Raw genomic sequence first — 22088 nt, forward strand, 5'->3', positions numbered from 1 at the left:
AAAGTCTTCCTTCAACCTTAATAACTATGTTACTATGTTACTATTTGCTTATAGCAGGTTTGCCTACAACAACCACGCTAAACTTATTTTGATATATTAACTGATGAAGGTCACAATTGACCGAAACGTTTTCCTGTATTTACTACAATAAATTTTTCCTGCTGCATCTTACCTAAAGTTAAGTGCTAGGTCTCTTACTATTAATTGTTAGGGAACATGGCAGACATTGAAATTAATCATACAAAGTTGAGATGCATGAATTTTTTTGATATTATAATATTTCAACCATATTACTCATCTTATTGTACACTAACAATTATTCGATGTGTGTTATACAAACTTTATAAAACCTTTTGTATAGTTACAATCTAATTGTCTAGGGATTGGAGGGTTTTTTTACCACATGACTACACAGGATATGACATATAAAGCCAGACGTTGTTAACCCCGTATGCAATGAATAAGGGTTGAATTCCGAAACGCGTTTGCCGGATTTGCCCATTTTCTCTGACCCATGCACACTGGTGCAACTTTTAAATATCTTCAATAAAGACTTCTAATTTTATACTTACCTCAATGCATTTTTCCTATTTTTTCACATAGACTGAGGTCACTCCCAGGGAGGGAAAGCTGAAGTATACTATACTTGCTTGTAAGCTCATTAATGCACACAATACATCATTTCTGTGCAAAGCTGTCCGTGAACACTAGATGTCTCTCTGCTTTATAGTTTTTTCTCAATTTGTTTAGATTATTCTGAAACAGAACTTCTCAAGATTTTCACTTTGCCTTATTTCCCCTGTCCTTCTGTAGGTATGTCCACTATTTTACGTGTGCACTAAATATTGTGTCTTGGTTATCAGTTGTCCATGAATATTTTTGTAATTATTATTGTATGGCTGCAAACAGAAAAAATAAACACACCATTCAAAATTCCCCATATCCAGCACTGCATCCATCGCAGCTACAATCTTAGATTAAGTCACAACTATAGAGCAAGTGACCACTGCAGCCAATCACTGGGCTCTACCAATGTGTACTGTAGATGCTGTCAACAGCAGTGTGACGTCACCACTACAGACTGTCAACAAACACCAAAACAGTAGCAGGGAGGCAGTGCCGGACATGGGAAGGGTAATATCTGTGTGTTTTGTTATTTGCTACAGTATGTCTTCAACTATGTACTGAAAAAAAAATATTCCCAGACAACATATTTAAGTGAATTCTTGGTTATAAACAGTGTCTTTGTTTTCCTGTGTGTAACTAAAATAAAAAGGATAGAATCATAAGAATAAGGCTGCTTTCACACATCAGTATTTTGCCGTCAGTCACAATCCGGCAAACTTTGAAAAAAAAAACGATCAGACAAAAGTTGCCGCTGGATCCGTTTTTTCTCACAGACTTGTATTAGCGATGGATGGCCTCACGTTTCATCCGTTTTTCACCAGATCCATCAAAAATTGTTTTTCTGGCAGCTGGAGAAAATGGACATAGTAGTAACGTTTTTTTGTGTCCGTCGAAAAAACGGATAGCAACAGATCTGTCCCCATCCGTCATTTGCTAGAATGGAACCCTATGGCGCCGGATCCATCAAATGACAGAATCCGGCGACGAATTCTGTTTTTTTTTTAACTGAGCATGCTCCGATTTTTTTTAGGATCCAATTAGCTGGATCAGCTAGTCAGATCAGTCTGAAAAATGGATCCTTCGCATCCGTTTTTCACAATCTGCGAGAGATCCGTTTTTTTCAACATTCGACGGATTGTGACAGATGGTAAAAAAACTGATGTGTGAAAGCAGCCTAAGGCCATGTTCACACAGTGCGTTTTTTACCGCGGAAACGCAGCGGTTTTGCCGCTGCGGTTCCGCGGCTGTTTTCCATGCAGGGTACAGTACACTGTACCCTATGGAAAACAGGACCCACTGTGCACATGGTCCTGAATTGAAAAAAAAAAACCGCACTGATTAGCTGCGGTAAAAAAGAAGTACCATGTCACTTCTTTTTGTAAAACAGCAGCGGTTCTGCGCCCATAGACCTCCATTGTGAGGTCAAACCCGCAGTAAAACCCGCAGATCAAAAATAGATCTGCGGGTTTTATTGCGGTTCGTGGTGCAGAACCGCTGCAGCAGGAAGTGCGGGGAAGCGGGCGGAAGTGCGTGGGTGGAGTGTGGCTGCCCCGATCCCACCCCCCCATGCTCCGATGCCCCTCCCCTGTGCTCCGATGTCACCCCCCCGTGCTCCGATGCCCCCACCCCGTGCTCCGATGCCCCCCCCGTGCCCTAATCTCCCCCCCTTATACTTACCCGGCCTCCCTGTGTCCGTCCGGCCGTCTTCTCCCTGGGCGCCGCCATCTTGCAAAATGGCGGGCGCATGCGCAGTGCGCCCGCCGAATCTGCCGGCCGGCAGATTCGTTACAAAGTGCATTTTGATCACTGAGATATAACCTATCTCAGTGATCAAAATAAAAAAAATAGTAAATGACCCCCCCCCCCTTTGTCACCCCCATAGGTAGGGACAATAAAAAAAATAAAGAATTTTTTTTTTTTTCACTAAGGTTAGAATAGGGGTAGGGTTAGGGGTAGGGTTAGGGTTAGGGGTAGGGTTAGGGGTAGGGTTAGGGGTAGGGTTAGGGGTAGGGGTAGGGTTAGGGTTAGGGGTAGGTTTAGGGGTAGGGTTAGGGTTAGGGTTAGGGGTAGGGTTAGGGTATTTTCAGCCATTTTAACCCTAAAAAAATTCCTAGAAAACACACAGACTCTGGCTAGAAAACTGCATCAAAAAACGCATCAAAAAACGCATCAAAAAACGCATCAAAAAAGGACCAAAAAAAGGACCTGCGTTTTCTGCCAAGAGCTGCAGTTTTTTAAAAAACAGTCCTGAAAAAAAAAGGATGGAAATCAGGAACGTGTGAACATACCCTAATATATTTTAAGCATATGACAGAAAAACAGCTACATAATGGTTATTTTACTTTTCGATGCACCCACATTTGCATGTTGGGTCCTAGTAGGTGTTGGGATACAGTATGTATCCATTTCATGGCTTGTTCAGGCTAGACAACATATTTGTTGTACAGGCATGGAATGCTTCCAAATAAATAAACACAAGCATTACTCCCAGTTTCCTCCCCTGTCGCTCCAATGTTGCCGCTTTTGTGGTCCCAACCAGTCTGTGTATACTTCCCTGCAGCTAATCACATGCACACTGTCCAAATGACTCCTGCAGTCATTCACCGGCTTCAGCATTTTTTTTAGCCTAGTCTAGGCATTATTAACTGCTTCATGTAAAATTATGTACCTTTATGCTATCTGTGGGGTACAGTTCCTGCGAATCACATACCGTACATGTATATCATTGTGGCTGCAAGGACACAGAAGCTCTTTCCATGTAATCACCTCTGGAGCCTGGATGCAATGCTGGCTGGTGTCCCTCTGCGATGGCAAAGACTGCCCATAACTCGAATCCTAGCCAACTAACCCCTTACCTGACGCAATTAAAACTGTGTGAAGCATCTAAGTGGTTGACAGAGGCACTATGGCACCTAGGGTGCAACCATAAACCGTGGGTCTGTACTTTTAGTACAAATATGCTGGTTGGGGATGCCTGCACACTGTTAAGGTATTTTCTGGTGCTGCTCCAGTTTTTTCAAATATATATATATTACAGTATATGCTATATATAAATGTATATTATACAGTAAAATATTTAGAATTGAGAGTCCTCAGTGGTACTGGCTAACTCGGTACCAAGATATATATCTTTCCTGTATTATACAGTATATATCTATACAGTACATATTGGGAAATCATCAAGCAGCTTTGCAGTACACCTTAGTTGAAAAGTATTTGTTTCAACAGTTCCTGGAGACTATGTGCCCCTATGGTGACAAACAAATTTTGTATAGTCAAATGATGCATTCCCAGACTTTCATCTGCTCATTATTTTGTGTTAACTTGTGTTGGAGAGGTAAGCCAGAAGTAGATGAAAGAATCAGACTACAGAGAGTTTGTTTGTTGTCTGTTACCATGGCGATGCATAGCCTGCATACCAGAACTCCTACTGCAAAGTTGCTTCAATTTTATTTTATATGTACTGATACATATTTTTATGAAGGGTAGGCATATCCTTCAAAACACCCATATCTGACTCCTACTTTCCATATCATTATTCTTGTCTTTTTGCTTCACAATATCAATATCCCATTCGTTCATAATAAAAAAAAAACAGAACATACTTGTTGAGTTACTACGTGTCCTGACACATGGGACCTTCATTTGAAGCATACAGTGATTTTCCAGTTTAGCTTGACTTTCTATAAAAGCATTCAGAGCTGCTTCCTGGAAGAGAGATGAATGATGGTAAGAACTGTAATGCATTACTGTCAATAAAGGGTTAAGAATGGCTGATCTGTTAGCTGTGGTTAATCTGTCTACATCAATTTTGTAGACAAAGGTCTTGCAAATCCGAGCTGAGGTTTCAGTGGAGCCACGTGCCAAATGTGGTAACGTATTGGCAAGCTGTCCTCTGGTTATAGAAAACATTTGCTGTGTGAACATTCAGCTCAACAATCTTCTGTGATTTCACTGGAGGAAAAGGATTTATGACAAACATCTATAACTCATGTTGAAATACATTTCTAAATTATAGCAATGTAAGAAAAAAAAAAACGCAAAAACTCTGTTCCATCAAATACCACATTATGGAAGTATTCTCCCTAGACTCTCTATAATATGGGGACAAAAAGTTATGGCACATGTGATTTGGTGCCATAGGATTTTAACTGCTGCCAAACAGGTTCTTTTCTCATATAACTCATATATATACTGATAGGGAATTTAGATTGTGAGACCCAACGGGGACAGCGATGATAATGTGTACAAACTGTAAAGCGCTGCAGAATATGTTAGCGCTATATAAAAAATAAATATTATATTAAATATTATTATGTCAAAAAAAAGAGAAAAGAAAATGAGATTTCCCCAGCTTCGCCTACCAATTTCGACAGCAAAAGAAGGACAGCACTAGCATGCAACACGGCATGGCATCTGTGCGCTTTTTTTTTAATTCATTGATTTGAATGGGTAATTCTGATGCATAAATTAGATTTTAAAAATCACACGTCTTCATTTTTATTATCAGATTGCTAATTTACAATGCACATGCCCTGTTACAACAAATGTACCATATAGGAAATACGGCAGCTGTCAGTCACATGACCTGTCTATTATGTGTATGTGTGAGCTAATATATACTGCCAGGGGGGAGGGCTTCCTGTTGGCTGGAGATTTATCAGGCTGCCAATTTAGCTTACAAATACTGAGGTAAAAATACTGAGCAAATAACGTGTGAACGAGGTCTAATACAGGAGGAGATGACACACAGGTATATACTATATACAGGAGAGATGACACAGGTATATACTATATAGAGGAGGAGATGACATACAGGTACATATATATACAGGAGGAGATGACATACAGGTATATACTATATACAGGTGGAGATGACACACAGGTATATACTATATACAGGAGCAGATGACCTACAGGTATATACTATATACAGGAAGAGATAACATACAGGTATATGCTATATATAGAAGAAGACATGCAGGTATATACTATATACAGGAGGAGATGACACACAGATATATATTATATACAGGGGAGATGACACACAGGTATATACTATATACAGGAGGAGAAGACATACAGGTATATACTATATATAGAAGGAGATGAAACTCGCCACATGCAAAAACTAGGCTCACGCAAAACTCGCCACAAGTGCAAAACTCACCTCATGGAAAACTCGCCACATGCAAAACTTGCACATGCGGAAAAATTGCCACATGCACAAAATTTGCAACACATGCAAAAGTTGCCTCACACAAAACTTGCACATACTCAAAAGGCACCAGACATAAAACTCACCACGCACAAAACTCGCCATGCGCAAAACTTGCTGCACACAACTTGCTACACTAACCTGTTACATGCAACTCGACACACAAAAAGTTGCTACACGCATGTTGCCACACAAAACTCATCTCACAAAAGTCGCTACATGCATGTCGCCACACACAACTCAACACACACAACTTGACAAACGAAACTCGCCCTAAAACACACACAAGTCTGGTATTAGCCTTCAAAAATAAAAATCTGATTAATAAGCAGACAAACTACAAGAGCAACAAATGTACCATATAGGAAATACAGCAGCTGTCAGTCACATGACCTGTCTATTATACAGGTATATACTATATACAGGAGGAGATGACACACAGATATATACTATATACAGGGGAGATGACACACAGGTATATACTATATACAGGAGGAGATGACATACAGGTATATACTATATATAGAAGGAGATGACATACAGGTATATACTATATATAGGAGGAGATGACATACAGGTATATACTATATATAGGAGGAGATGACATACAGGTATATACTATATATAGGAGGAGATGACATACAGGTATATACTATATATAGGAGGAGATGACATACAGGTATATACTATATACAGGGGAGATGACACACAGCAGGTATATACTATATACAGGGGAGATTACATACAGGTATATACTATATACAGGAGATGACATACAGGTGTATACTATATATAAGGGAGATGACAAACATGTATATACTGAGGTGAAAATGAGAGGTGTGAGGTGAAAATGAAAAGGTGTGAGTGCAAAATGAGAGGAGTGAAGGAAAATAGTGTAGTGATCGGAAAATGACAGATGTGAGGTCGAAATGACAAGTGTTAGGCGGGAATGAGAGGAGTGAGGGAGAAAATGAGAGGTGTGAGGGAGAAAATGAGAGATGTGAGGGGGAAAATTAAAGATGTGATTGGGAAAATGAGAGGCGTGATGGGAAAATAAGAGAAGTGACGTGCTATAACTAACCACAGATATTTACTATGCCCAGGCAACGCCGGGCTCTTCAGCTAGAGCCCGGCGTTGCCTGGGCATAGTAAATATCTGTGGTTAGTTATAGCACCTCACTTCTCTTATTTTCCCATCACGCCTTTCATTTTCCCAATCACATCTTTCATTTTCCCCCTCATATCTCTCATTTTCTCCCTTACACCTCTCATTTTCTCCCTCACTCCTCTCATTCCCCCCTAACACTTGTCATTTCGACCTCACATCTGTCATTTTCCGATCACTCCACTATTTTCCCTCACTCCTCTTTCGACCCCACATCTGTCATTTTCCGATCACTCCACTATTTTCCCTCACTCCTCTCATTTTGCACTCACACCTTTTCATTTTCACCTCAGTATATACATGTTTGTCATCTCCCTTATATATAGTATACACCTGTATGTCATCTCCTGTATATAGTATATACCTGTATGTCATCTCCCCTGTGTATATAATATACCTGCTGTGTGTCATCTCCCCTGTATATAGAATATACCTGTATGTCATCTCCTCCTATATATAGTATATACCTGTATGTCATCTCCTTCTATATATAGTATATACCTGTATGTCATCTCCTCCTATATATAGTATATACCTGTATGTCATCTCCTCCTGTATATAGTATATACCTGTATGTCATCTCCTCCTGTATATAGTATATACCTGTATGTCATCTTCTATATATAGCATATACCTGTATGTCATCTCCTCCTGTATATAGTATATACCTGTAGGTCATCTGCTCCTGTATATAGTATATACCTGTGTGTCATCTCCTCCTGTATATAGTATGTACCTGTATGTCATCTCCTCTATATAGTATATACCTGTGTGTCATCTCTCCTGTATATAGTATATATCTGTGTGTCATCTCCCCTGTATATAGTATATACCTGTGTGTCATCTCCTCCTGTATTAGACCTCGTTCACACATTATTTGCTCAGTATTTTTACCTCAGTATTTGTAAGCTAAATTGGCAGCCTGATAAATCCCCAGCCAACAGGAAGCCCTCCCCCTGGCAGTATATATTAGCTCACACATACACATAATAGACAGGTCATGTGACTGACAGCTGCCATATTTCCTATATGGTACATTTGTTGCTCTTGTAGTTTGTCTGCTTATTAATCTAATTTTAATTTTTGAAGGATAATACCAGACTTGTGTGTGTTTTAGGGCGAGTTTCGTTTGTCAAGTTGTGTGTGTTGAGTTGCGTGTGGCGACATGCATGTAGCGACTTTTGTGAGATGAGTTTTGTGTGGCAACATGCATGTAGCAACTTTTTGTGTGTCGAGTTGCATGTAACAGGTTAGTGTAGCAAGTTGTGTGCAGCAAGTTTTGCGCATGGCGAGTTTTGCGCATGGCGAGTTTTATGTGTGGTGCCTTTTGAGTATGTGCAAGTTGTGTGTGAGGCAACTTTTGCATGTGTTGCAACTTTTGTACATGTGGCAATTTTTCCACGTGTGCAAGTTTTGCGTGTGGCGAGTTTTCCATGAGGTGAGTTTTGCACTTGTGGCGAGTTTTGCGTGAGCCTAGTTTTTGCATGTGGCGAGTTTTGCGCGTGGCGAGTTTTGAGCGGTGACTTTTGTGTTTCGACTTTTATGTGGCGAGGTTGGTGTATGTGTGGTGAAATGCGTGCTGAGGGTGGTATATGTGTTCAAGCACGTGGTAGTGTGTGGCGCATTTTGTGTGTGTCCATATCCCCGTGTCTGGTGAGTATCCCATGTCGGGGCCCCACCTTAGCAACTGTACGGTATATACTCTTTGGCGCCATCGCTCTCACTCTTTAAGTCCCCCTTGTTCACATCTGGCAGCTGTCAATTTGCCTCCAACACTTTTCCTTTCACTTTTTCCCCATTATGTAGATAGGGGCAAAATTGTTTGGTGAATTGGAAAGCGCGGGGTTAAAATTTCGCCTCACAACATAGCCTATGATGCTCTCGGGGTCCAGACGTGTGACTGTGCAAAATTTTGTGGCTGTGGCTGCGACGCCTCCAACACTTTTCCTTTCACTTTTTTCCCCATTATGTAGATAGGGGCAAAATTATTTGGTGAATTGGAAAGCGTGGGGTTAAAATTTCACCTCACAACATTGCCTATGATGCTCTCGGGGTCCAGACGTGTGACTGTGCAAAATTTTGTGGCTGTAGCTACGACGCCTCCAACGCTTTTCCTTTCACTTTTTTCCCCATTATATAGATAGGGGCAAAATTGTTTGGTGAATTGGAACGCGCGGGGTTAAAATTTCGCCTCACAACATAGCCTATGATGCTCTCGGGGTCCAGACGTGTGACTGTGCAAAATTCTGTGGCTGTAGCTGCGACGGTGCAGATGCCAATCCCGGACATACATACATACATACATACATACATACACACACACACACACACATTCAGCTTTATATATTAGATTGCTAATTTACAATGCACATGCCCTGTTATAGTCTCAGGGTTTTGTTTGAAGCACAGAGAGGATCATGAAGACCAAGGAACACAACAGGCAGGTCCGTGATACTGTTGTAGGGAAGTATAAAGCCGGATTTGGATACAAAATGATTTCCAAAACATTAAACATCCCAAGGAGCACTGTGCAAACGATCATATTGAAATGGAAGGAGCATCATACCACTGCAAATCTACCAAGACCCGGACGTCACTCTAAACTTTCATCTCAAACAAGGAGAAGACTGATCAGAGATGCAGCCAAAAGGCCCATGATCACTCTGAATTTACTGCAGAGATCTATGGCTGAGGTGGGACAGTCTGTCCATAGGACAATAATCAGTCGTACACTGCACAAATCTGGCCTTTATGGAAGAGTGGCAAGAAGAAAGCCAATTCTCAAAGATATCCATAAAAAGTGTAATTTAAAGTTTGCAACAAGCCACCTGGGAGACACACAAAACATGTGGAAGAAGGTGCTCTGGTCAGATGAAACCAAAATTGAACTTTTTGGCAACAATGTCAAGCGATATGTTTGACGTAAAGGCAACATATCTCATCACCCTGAACACACCATCCCCACTGTCAAAAATGGCAGTGGCAGCAACATGGTTTGGGCCTGCTCTTCTTCAGCAGGGACAGGGAAGATGGTTAAAATTGATGGGAAAATGGATGGAGCCAAATACAGGACCATTCTTGAAGAAAACCTGTTGGAGTCTGCATAAGACCTGAGACTGGGATGGAGATTTGTCTTCCAACAAGACAATGATCCCAAACAAAAAACAATCTACAATGGAATGGTTCACAAATAAACGTATCCAGGTGTTAGAATGGTCACATCAAAGTCCAGACCTCAATCCAATCAAGAGTCTGTGGAAAAAGCTGAAAACTGCTGTTCTCAAACGATCTCCATCAAACCTCACTGAGCTCGAGCTGTTTGCCAAGGAAGAATGGGCAAGAATTTCAGTCTCTCGATGTACAAAACTGATAGAGACATACCCCAAGTGACTTGCAGCTGTAATCGCAGCAAAAGGTGGCGCAACAAAGTATTAAGTTAAAGAGGCTGAATAATATTGCACGCCCCACTTTTCAGTTTTAGAATTTCCACAGAAATTTAAATTAATCAATACATTTCGTTCAACTTCACAATTGTGTTCCACTTGTTGTTGATTCTTCACCATATATTTACACTTGGTATCTTTATTAGTGATGAGCGAATGTACTCATTACTCGAGATTTCCCGAGCATGCTCGGGTGGCCTCCTAGTATTTTTTAGTGCTGTTTTTACATCTGTTAGCCAGTACATGTGGGGGTTGCCTGATTGCTACGGAATCCCTGCATGTAATCAAGCTGGCTATGAGATGTAAATCATTCAGATGAGGTGAGGAAAACTTAATCTCCGAGCACTAAAAAATACTCGGAGGTCACGCGAGCGTGCTCGGGAAATCTCGAGTAATGAGTATATTCGCTCATCACTAATCTTTATGTTTGAAGCATGATATGTGGTAAAAGGTTGAAAAGTTCCAGGGAGCCGAATACTTTCGCAAGGCACTGTACATCAATGCCAAAAAGGAAAAAAAACCCAGATGGTATCGGCCCCTTAAATGATGATGATAATAACAAGATAATTATAGAAGACAAAGAAAATACTGAGATATTAAATAGGTACTTGTCACCCGTATACAGCAATGAACTGTCTGTTCCAGGAATCTTCCATCAAGGCAAAAATCAAGTTCACCACCTGATATAACTAGTTTAACACAAAAAGAACTACGTCTGTATCTGAGCAAATTAATCATTGACAAATCCCCCTTTCCAGATGGCACTCATCCACGGCTACTGAGGGAATTGAGCTCAGTAATTGACAGAACAATTTATCTCATATTCTTATACTTTCTTGCAACAGGGTTGATGCCACAGGATTGGAGGATGGCTCATGTGGTACCGATATTTAAGAAAGGTAAGAAGGTGAATCCAGTCAAATACGATAAGGTAACCCTGACATCAATAGTGTTCAAAGTTTTTGAGGGCATCATGAAAGATTACCTGCAGATAAACAGCTGCATCTCACAAAATTAGAATATCATCAAAAAGTTAATTTATTTCAGTTCTTTAATACAAAAAGTGAAACTCATATATAGAGTCACTATAGAGTGATGTATTTCAAGTGTTTATTTCTGTTAATTTTGATGATTATGGCTTTCAGCCAATGAAGACCCAAAAGTCATTATCTCAGTAAATTAGAGTAATTTATAACACCAGCTTGACAAATTATTTTAAAATCTGAAATGTTGGCCTACTTAAATGTATGTTCACTAAATGCACTCAATACTTGGTCGGGGCTCCTTTTGCATTAATTACTGCATCAATGCAGCGTGGCATGAAGGTCATCAGCCTGTGGCACTGCTGAGGTGTTATAGAAGCCCAGGTTGCTTTGATAGCAGCCTTCAGCTCATCTGCATTGTGGGGTCTGGTGTCTCTCACCTTCCTCTTGACAATACCTCATAGATTCTCTATGGGGTTAAGGTCAGGTGAGTTTGCTGGCCAATCAAGCACAGTGATACTGTTGTTTTTAAACCAGGTATTGGTACTTTTGGCAGTGCGGAGAGGTGCCAAGTCCTGCTGGAAAATTAAATTTCCATCTCCAAAAAGCTTGTCCGCAGAGGGAAACATGAAGTGCTCTAAAATTTCCTTTTAGACGGCTGAGCTGACTTTGATCTTGATAAAACACAGTGGACCTAAAGCAGCAGATGACATGGCTCCCCAAACCATCATTGATTTTAAAATTATTTTAAAATCATTTTTTCAAGCTGGTGTTATAAATTATTCTAATTTACTGAGATAATGACTTTTGAGTTTTCATTGGCTGTAAGCCATAATCATCAACATAAACAGAAATTAACATAAAAAGAACCTGAAGACCCACCTCTTCCGACAAGCCTACAACCTGCAGTAACCACCGACTGACCAAACCGCTGCATGACCAGCTCTACCCTCGCCTACTGTATTCTCACCCATCCCTTGTAGATTGTGAGCCTTCGTGGGCAGGGTCCTCTCTCCTCCTGTACCAGTTGTGACTTTTATTGTTCAAGATTATTGTACCTGTTTTTATTATGTATACCCCTCCTCACATGTAAAGCGCCATGGAATAAATGGCGCTATAATAATAAATACTAATTATAATAACTAAACACTTGAAATAGATCACTTTGTTTGTAAAGACTCTATATAATATATGAGTTTCACTTTTTGTATTGAAGAACTGAAATCAATTAACTTTTTGATGATATTCTAATTTTGTGAGATACACCTGTAGTTTGCAGAGAATAATATAATAAATGACAACTAGCATGGATTCATGAAAGATAATTCATGTCTAACATGTTGGGTTTCTATGAGGAGGTAAGTACAAATCCGGACGTTGATAATGCAGCTGATGTGATTTTTATTTGGACATTGCAAATTAAATTTGATACTGTACCACATAACAGCCTTATACTGAGGCTACAGAAGATGGGACTGGGGGGAACTATATGTAGATGGTTAAGCAATTGGCCACATGGCACAAAACAAAGAGTTACATAACTGGTACATTCTCTAGATGGGATATAGTCAGCAGTGAGGTACCGCAGGACCGATTCTTTGTAACCTCTTTATTAATTACCTTGTGGATGGGATTGAGAGTAAAGTGTCAGTCTTTGCTGACGACACCAAACTATGTTTGATATTAAAATTTGACCTTGACAGTACAACATTGCAAAACGATCTGAATAAGATGACTGAATGGGCAAACACTTGGCGTATAAGATTTATTGTTGATAAATGTAGAGTAATGCACCTAGGATGGAGTAATCCTATTGCTGCATATACATTAAATCTATACTTGGAACTATAAAACAGGAGAAGGACTTGGGTATTCTTGTAACAAGTAAGCTGAGCAGTAGTACTCAATGTCAAGCAGCAGCCGCAAAAGCAAACAAGATTTTAGGATGTATACAAAGAGAGAAAAAATCCTGCTATCCTAGTGTACGGCTACCCCTTTAGAAATCACTGGTGAGGCCACATCTAGAATATAGAATCCAGTTTTGGGCTCCACATTTTAAAAAGGATATTCAGAAGTTAGAGTCAGTTCAAATGCAGGCAACTAGATTATTACATATGATGAAAGGTTGGAAAACTCGGGCTTGTTTAGCTTAGAAGAAAGACGCCTCAGAGGAGATCTCATATACATGTATTAATATATGTGTGGTTATTAATACACAGATGCATGACTTATTTATTCCAACGACCGTACTAAGGACCAGGAGGGTGCACTCATTATGGGTGGAAGAAAGGTGATTCAGGTAGCTAAATAGGAAAGGGGTCTTTACAGTTAGAGCAGTCAGACTGTGAAATGTCCATCACAAGAGATAATAATGGCAGACACTAAAATAGCTTTAAAAAAAGGGCTGGCTGATTTCCTTAATACACATAACATTGTGGATTATAGTTAATTTAGTGACAAAATGTACAATTGGTGGAGAAAGGTTGAAGGTCTTTTTTCAACCTATGTAACTATTTGATCAACAGGGGCCAAGCCTTAAAGGGGTTTTCCTATGAACAAAGTACACTTTAAATAATAGATCTTGGAGTAATAATAAGTTCCACAATTGGATGTGGTAAAACAAAATCTTGTGCTGAGATAATCTTATAAATGTGCCCCTGCTGTGTACTGTGTAATGGCTGTGTCTGACTGTACATAGTCGGATCATAGTACATCTCCTGGGCAGGGGAGGGAGCAAAAGAGAGAATACAGACATTACAGCAAGGGATCTCATCTGATTCTTCTTGTGAGGCAAAACATTTCCCTGCCTGTTTTCAAGCAATATTTTACCATAAAGAGAGAATCATCTGTGATCCCCTGCTGCCATTGTCTGTATACTCTCTTTGAATTGCTTAAAAACAGGGAGCATGTTTTACCTCACACAAAGAGTCAGCTGTGAATTTCATGCTGTTTTGTTTGTATAGTCTCTTTTGCTTCCCCCCTCTGCCTAAGAGCTGTGGTATGATCAGACCATGTCCCTGTATGGTCAGACACAGCCATTACACAGTACACAGCAGGGGCACATTTATAAGATTATCTCAGCACAGGAACATTTCTTGTTTAAACACATCCAATTGCAGAACTTATTATTATTATTATGTAAGCAGGTTGCGGGATGCAGTGATGCAAGAAAGGCAGAGCAAGGTTTAACAATTTAATTATCCGTGGTGATACTCCTCGCTGAGAGATAAACAGATACATAGGTAACAGAGAAAAGAAAGGAATAACAATATAACAGCAGTTCACTTAGTAAACTTATCGTGTCCCTGGTTTCCACAGCTGCAAATGATCTGTTGAGGGTTGTAGTACCAGCAACGGCCGCCAAATGTCTTCAGATGGGGTTCCACAGCTCATGGTCCAACTTCTGGTGGCAATGGGCAGGCTCCAGTTTTACCCGCCCATAAACTTATGCAGCCAAACTCAAAAGTGCTGCTAAGATCCCGGTATCAAATGAGGTCCCAGATGTGCTGGTCAGCAAGGAGAACCGCAGCGCCGGGTACTGTACACAGTCTACGCTTCTATGCACGAGTATGGTCTTAAATTTAACGTAGCCTCACAGTCTCAGTGCAGTGCTTGCAGTGCGGCGCTGATCCCGGGGAACCCGAGCACAATGCGCACGCACCTGCTTTTCCTCTGTCTCTGCCAGCGGGAACCTCACCGCCGCTGTGCGTGCTTTTTCTTCTAGCACGCCCTCTCTTCCTGGGTCACGGGGCCCGTCCGAACCCCTAATCCTTCCCCCGGGCAACATGGGACGCAGCCTTGACAGTTCTGGACCCAGCTCAGAACAGGTACCCGCAGCCCGGTCTTCCTCCTTACACTCCCCCTCACCATTACACAGGTGAAAGTTCTTCCAGTAGACGCTGACACTCCTTCATCTCTTGAACAATCCGCTGCCAAATAAACTGGTCTTGTTCATAATGAGTGGGAGGTATTTCAGCTGTCGTCTGCTCTGTACGGCGTAATTCAGGCTGAGTGGTAGAGTCAGGTTGGGTGGCAGAGGACGGAGGCACGTTCGTGTTCAGTAGAGCAGCCATCTCTGGAGTTTCAGGCTGATTTGCTTCTCCTGGGCTGGCAGGCAGCGAACTACCCATTTCGGGAAATGAGGCAAGTGGTTCTTCCTCATCACAATCAGATGCAGCAGGAGTGGAATGCAGTGGGATTACCCCATCCACGGGAAGTCTTCTCCTGGATCCAATTCCAACTCCATAATCTCCCGTCCTTTTCACCTGAATAGCAGGGTGTATGGAGTGAATCCGGTTGAACTGTGTACTCAATCATTGTACACCCAGATCAAGTTACCCACTTACTCAGGCCAGCAGACCTTTCTATCTTCCTCCAATGTTCTCAACATCTGGATCACTGTCCGGTTGAAGACCCGACAAATAGCTTGCGCAACTGAATCGGCAGTCTGATCCCGGGTCGAAGTCACCAGAGCTAACTTGGTAAAGTGGTCAGTCATCACCAGACAATGTTCGTACCCGAGGTGAGCTGGACCTATGGTCAAGTAGTCGATCATCACCAATTCTAAGGGAGCAGAGGTCACGATGGTCTGTGTAGGGCTCTCTGTTCCGGAGGTTTAGCCAGTTCACAGCTCCAATATTGCTGACAGGCCTCCTCTATTGCAGTCTTTAATCGAGGGCGATAGACTAACTTCTGTAGCAACTGGAATGTTTTCTCCGGACCAAAGTGAGCCCCTCTCTCATGGGCCTCCGTAGCCACCATGCTGATCAGCTTCTCTGGGATCACCACTTTCCAGGTGAACCCAAATTCCCGTGCCAACTGCACTTTTCTATACACCAAACCATCTTCTAATTGGAGCCTCTCCCACTGTCTGAGAATCTGCAGCATCCCCGGGGACAAGGCATCTCTTTCACTCTGCCTGGGAAGATGCTTGAAGGCTTCCCACTGTCTCAACTGGGCGAGCTTTCTGTCTTCCTATTGGAGTTGCATCCTGTCATCTTGAGGTCGCCCTAGCACTTGCTCCCCTGACCTCTCTCCAATCTGTCCCTGCGTCACCGCCAACAACCTGGTGGTGTTCCAGAACCCAGGAATCTCCTCTGCCTCCAACTCTTTGTTTCGGTCATGTCTGGATCGCTCATGAGTAACCCTTGACAGAGCATCAGCATATGTATTCTCAGCCCCTTTTCGATATGCGATCTTGTATCAATATTTTGACATGCGGTCCACCCATCTTTGTTCCAAGGCCCCCAGTTTTGCATTTTCCAGGAGGGCCAGGGGATTGTTATCGGTGCACACCAAGACTTCAGAACCGGACAAGTACTGTATTCGGTGAACTTTTTGATCATCGCCCACACTAACGCCAGCAATTCCAATTTGAAGGAACTGTAGTTATCCGGGTTTTGTTCTGAGTCGTGGAGGGACCGACTCGCGTAGGCAATCACTCATTCTTTCCCTTCCTGCAATTGTGATAGCATAGCCCCCAGACCATGGAGACTTCCTTCAGTGTGTAGAATGAAGGGCAGAAAAAAGTCTGCGTAGGTGAGTATTGGAGCCTCAGTCAAAGCCATCTTCAAGACTCAGAAGGCTTCCTCTTGGTTATCTCCCCACTGAATGGTCTAATTCTTTGTACCAGATTGCACCCTTTCAATAGTTCCACTAGCAGATTAGCGATGTGAGTGAAATTCTTCACGAACCTTCGGTAGTATCCTGCATGCCCCAGGAAATTCCGAACATCTTTTACTGTCTTCAGGGTGGGCCAGTCCTGGACTGCCGCTATTCTCTCACATGCAGGTCTCACCCCTTCAGCACATACGACATGTCCCAGGTATTCAATTTGCTTGCGGAAAAGGTGGCACTTTTCGGCCTTCACTTTCAGGCCATATCTCTGTAGCCGACTCAACACTTGCTCCAGCCTCTGAAGATGTTCCTCAAAAGTGGCCTCATAGACGATGATGTCGTTCAGATAGATGAGGGTATCTTCAAAGTTCAGATCACCGAAACATCTCTCCATCAATTGCTGAAATGTTCCAGGAGCATTAGTAAGGCTGAAGGGCATCCGGTTGAATTCAAATAATCCCATAGGCAGTATGAAAGCTGTCTTTGGCTGATCGTGTTCAGCCATGGGCACCTGCCCATAGCTGCTGGCCAGATCTAAGGAAGAGAAGTACTTGGCTTTGCCCAAGGCGAACAATGATTCTTCAATCCTTGGAAAGGGGTAAGAGTCCCGCACTGTACAGGTATTCAGTCACCTATAGTTGACACAAAAATGCAGGGTTCCGTCCTTCTTCCGAACTAGAAAGATGGGAGTTGCCCACAGGCTCTGACTTGCCTGTATGACTCCACTCTGCAGCATATGTGCCAATATTTCCTTCAATTCCTGGTACATCTGAGGTGTGAGCTGATGGTATCTTTCCCAGATCAGTGCGGCACTGCCTGTGGGGATCTCATGAGTTATAGCAGTAGTGCATCCAAAGTCATCTTCATGGCGGGCGAAGACATCCTGGTAATGCTCCAGCACCGCTTTTACCTGTTGTAACTGTTGCGGCAAGAGTCCCATCAATTCAGCCCACATCTCTTCAAAGATTCAGTGACCCTCCTCCATGCTTTCAGGTGGGTTCTCTGGGGTCATAGTGACGGCTACAGTCCATCGGTCTCCCTTCTTGACTGCCAACTAGATGGCTTCTGGTTGTATCAACTCCTCCGGCATCCCTAGCACCTGCGCCATTTCACTCCTAGGTGGGAAAGTGAGATCATCTTCCCCCAGGTTGATGCACCGCATCACTACATGAATGTCACGGATGGTGGCTGTTGTCCGAGCAACGAGAAGTCCCGGGAATTTTTTGTCCATTAAGTTGGGCTCTATCTGTACTTCCACTCCTTCAAGTTGTGTGCAGGCTCGTACGGGCAACGTGAGCACAGTCTGGTCCAGCGGTAGGATGAGTTTAGCAGCGGCAGGGACTTTCACTTTTCCTAAGACTTTCCCTTCATTTGATGTCTTCTGGGCCTGCGGCACCCCTTTTCAATTGTTGAAACACCTTCCTCTGGGGAGTTTGCAGGCTGCATCGGTCCAATAAAGTGTCTGATGACTCCCTGATGAAGAGGGTCCCAAATTCCTTTAGCACATTTATCCCTAGGGTCACCGCAGGGCCGTTGCTAGCATCCTCAGTGGTGAGCATGACTTCTTTCCTGCCCACATCTTTGCCACACACGGTAATCTGCATCCAGACCACCCCTGCAACCGGGATGGATAACTGATTGGCCGCTGTTAGCTTGATTACTGAGTCCCACTCTGGCCGCGTCCCCTAATGGAAGTCTTGTTTAAAATATGCTTCAGGTATCGTGGTCAACTGTGAACCGATATCAACAAGGCAGCGTATGGCTTGGCCGTCCATTTCAGCCTATACGAGGGGGTTTACGGAAATGAAACCTCCGGGACTACCTCTCTCCTCCTTGGCTTCTCAGGCTTCGGGCATCATCCCCCATCACGGAGCTTACTAGTTTAATGGCTGCCGGGTGAGGGGCCACCCCCACCTTGTGCACCCTTGTGCCAGGTGTCCAATGTCCCCACACTTGAAACAGGTCAGAGGTATCTCCCGGGGTTGTCTAATTTCCTGGCGAGGCTCGGGATCAGCTCTGTTTCTGGATGGATTTGGAACCACAAGAGGGGCTTTTCTGAGGCCGGACTACTCTTCCCGCATTTCCTGTATTTCCTTCCTGATCTCTCTGACCCATCCTGGTTCAGCTCCCTGCTCCAGACCTTTCCTGCTGAGGCTGCCATCCCCTGCTCTTGCTCACGTGCGCTTGCCACTGCCCCGATCTCTAAGAAAGTCATGTTCAGATTAGCACGCAAGCACTCCCACAAAGCTTGTTTAAGCAGCGCATGCCTGAGGCCTGAGACAAGCTGGTCTCTCAAAATCACGTCATGAGGTCCCACGCCCACATCATCCCGCTTGGTGATCGCCGCTTGGACCCCTTGCAATGCGTTCATATATTGGGTCACGGATTCCCCTTCCCTTTGAACGTGGCTAAACAAGCGCATCCGCAATTCTCCGACATCTGTGAGGTGCCCATGCATCTCCTTCAAACTTTGCAACACCTTAGTGAAATTGTTCCACTCATGCAGGGGCCGAAACATGATGGAGCATCTAGCTTCCCCGTCCAGGGCCATTACAGCAACCACTGCTTGCATAGCGGGGGTCATGGGGTACATTCTTAGCATACCTTTAAACCATACCTCCCAACTTTTGAAGATGGGAAAGAGGGACACAGTTTGCGGCGCGCAACGCGCGCCGTGGCAAATTTTAGGCCACGCCTCTGACCACACCCATTCACTAGTCACACCCATATCCACGTCTCAACCACACCCATTTAGCACTGCTGATCAAACTGTTCATAAAGAATAATTATAAACAAAAAAATATGGCCACACAGTGCTCCATACTGTATAATTGCCGCACACAATGCTCCATACTGTATAATGACCGCACATGATGCTCCATACTGTATAATGACCGCACATGATTCTCCATACTGTATAATGACCGCACATGATGCTCCATACTGTATAATTGCCGCACATGATGCTCCATACTGTATAATGACCGCACATGATGCTCCATACTGTATAATGACCGCACATGATGCTCCATACTGTATAATGACTGCACATGATGCTCCATACTGTATAATTGCCGCACATAATGCTCCATACTGTATAATGACCGCACATGATGCTCCATACTGTATAATGACCGCACATGATGCTCCATACTGTATAATGACCGCACATGATGCTCCATACTGTATAATGACCGCACATGATGCTCCATACTGTATATCGGCTGCACATGATGCTCCATACTGTATAAAGACCGCACATGATGCTCCATACTGTATAATAGCCGCACACGATGCTCCATACTGTATATTGGCTGCACATGATGCTCCATACTGTACAATCAATGACCGCACATGATGCTCCATACTGTATAATAGCCACACATGATGCTCCATACTGTATAATGGCCGCACATGATGCTCAATACTGTATAATGACCGCACATGATGCTCCATACTGTATAATGACCGCACATGATGCTCCATACTGTATAATGACCGCACATGATGCTCCATACTGTATATTGGTATACTTTGTACCGTATAATGGCCACACACAGCTACTCCTACACACACGGCTCCGCTCCATACATCTCGTACACACACGGCACTACTCCGTACACCTCGTACACACACGGCTCCGCTCTATACACATTGCACACGCTCCGTATACTTTGAGCACGCATGGCTCTGCTCTGTACACCTCATACACATGTGGCTCAGCACTGTACACCTCGTACACACGTGGCTCCGCTCCATACACCTTTCACACTCTGCTCTGATCCGCACACCTCTTACACACACGACTCCGCTCCGTACACCTTTCACATGCTGCTCCGCTCCGTACATCTCGTACACACCCGGCTCAGCTCCGTACACCTCGTAAACACGCGGCTGTGCTCCGTACACCTCGTACACACGCGGCTGTGCTCCGTACATCTCGTACACATGGCTCCGTACACCTCTTACACACGATTCCGCTCCGTACACCTTTCACATGCTGCTCTGCTCCGTACACACGCGGCTGTGCTCCATACATCTCGTACACACGCGGCTGTGCTCCATACATCTCGTACACACGCGGCTGTGCTCCATACACCTCGTACACATGGCTCCGTACACCTCTTACACACGACTCCGCTCCGTACACCTTTCACATGCTGCTCCGCACACCTCGTACACACGCGGCTGTGCTCCGTACACCTCGTACACACGGCTCCATACACCTCGTACACACGACTCCGCTCCGTACACCTTTCACATGTTGCTCCGCTCCGTACACACGCTGCTGTGCTCTGTACACCTCGTACACATGGCTCCGTATACCTCTTACACACGACTCAGCCGCGTGTGTGCACCGAGCGGAGCTGCAGCTTGTAATTAGCACACGATGATACAGTGACTGACTGTCATAGGGGATTAGGCTTAGCACTTTTATGCCTGGGGAAATAAAGCAGCCACATTGATTAGTGTTGTCAGTCTCTCCCTGGGAGCTGCTCCTCCTCCACAATGCACTGGACAGAGTGAGTCATCTCTGTGACATCCACTACTCACTGATCTGCATCTGTCCCATTAGCAGCCTCCAGTCCTCTCATGGTCTGCTGCTTACATTGCCGCCGGCACCCAGGCTGTGTTCGGCTGTGTTATGTACACACCTCAGGTGTCACCTCTCTCTCTGAACTGTGAGGCACACTGGAAGTCAGACTCAGGAACGTACCGACGGGGAAGGGGCGTGACCTAACAAAAGGGGGCGTGTGACAGCAGCTTCAACTGTTCTGTCTGCGGGAAGCTCTGCGTCCCGGGCAGGACAGACGGGGCAAGCATCAAATCCGGGGCAGTCCCGCACAATGAGGGACGGTTGGGAGGTATGTTTAAACAGCTCAGTCCAGTCTTGCAGCAGTCAATTGCTCCCTGTAAACTTTGGGAGATTATTGAGCATGGCTCCCAGCGGTAAGCTGACCCTTGGGGCACCCAGGGCCACTTGGTCTGCCACCTCTACGCCCGTGGACTGTATCCTGCCGACTACGCCAAATGTA

At 43.8% G+C, this 22088-nt stretch overlaps 1 protein-coding gene across 1 annotated transcript in view; it reads right to left on the reverse strand.

Moving 5' to 3' along the window:
* IL16 (interleukin 16) overlaps positions 1-22088 on the reverse strand; it is a 194894-nt gene that overhangs the window by 107254 nt on the left and 65552 nt on the right. Inside the window, exon 4 of the mRNA XM_069766113.1 lies at positions 4233-4335. Within this exon, the coding sequence (XP_069622214.1) occupies positions 4233-4335 (103 nt within the window). The remainder of the gene's footprint in view (positions 1-4232; positions 4336-22088) is intronic.

This window comes from Ranitomeya imitator, chromosome 4, assembly GCF_032444005.1.
Source record: "Ranitomeya imitator isolate aRanImi1 chromosome 4, aRanImi1.pri, whole genome shotgun sequence".
Classification (NCBI taxonomy): domain Eukaryota; kingdom Metazoa; phylum Chordata; class Amphibia; order Anura; family Dendrobatidae; genus Ranitomeya; species Ranitomeya imitator.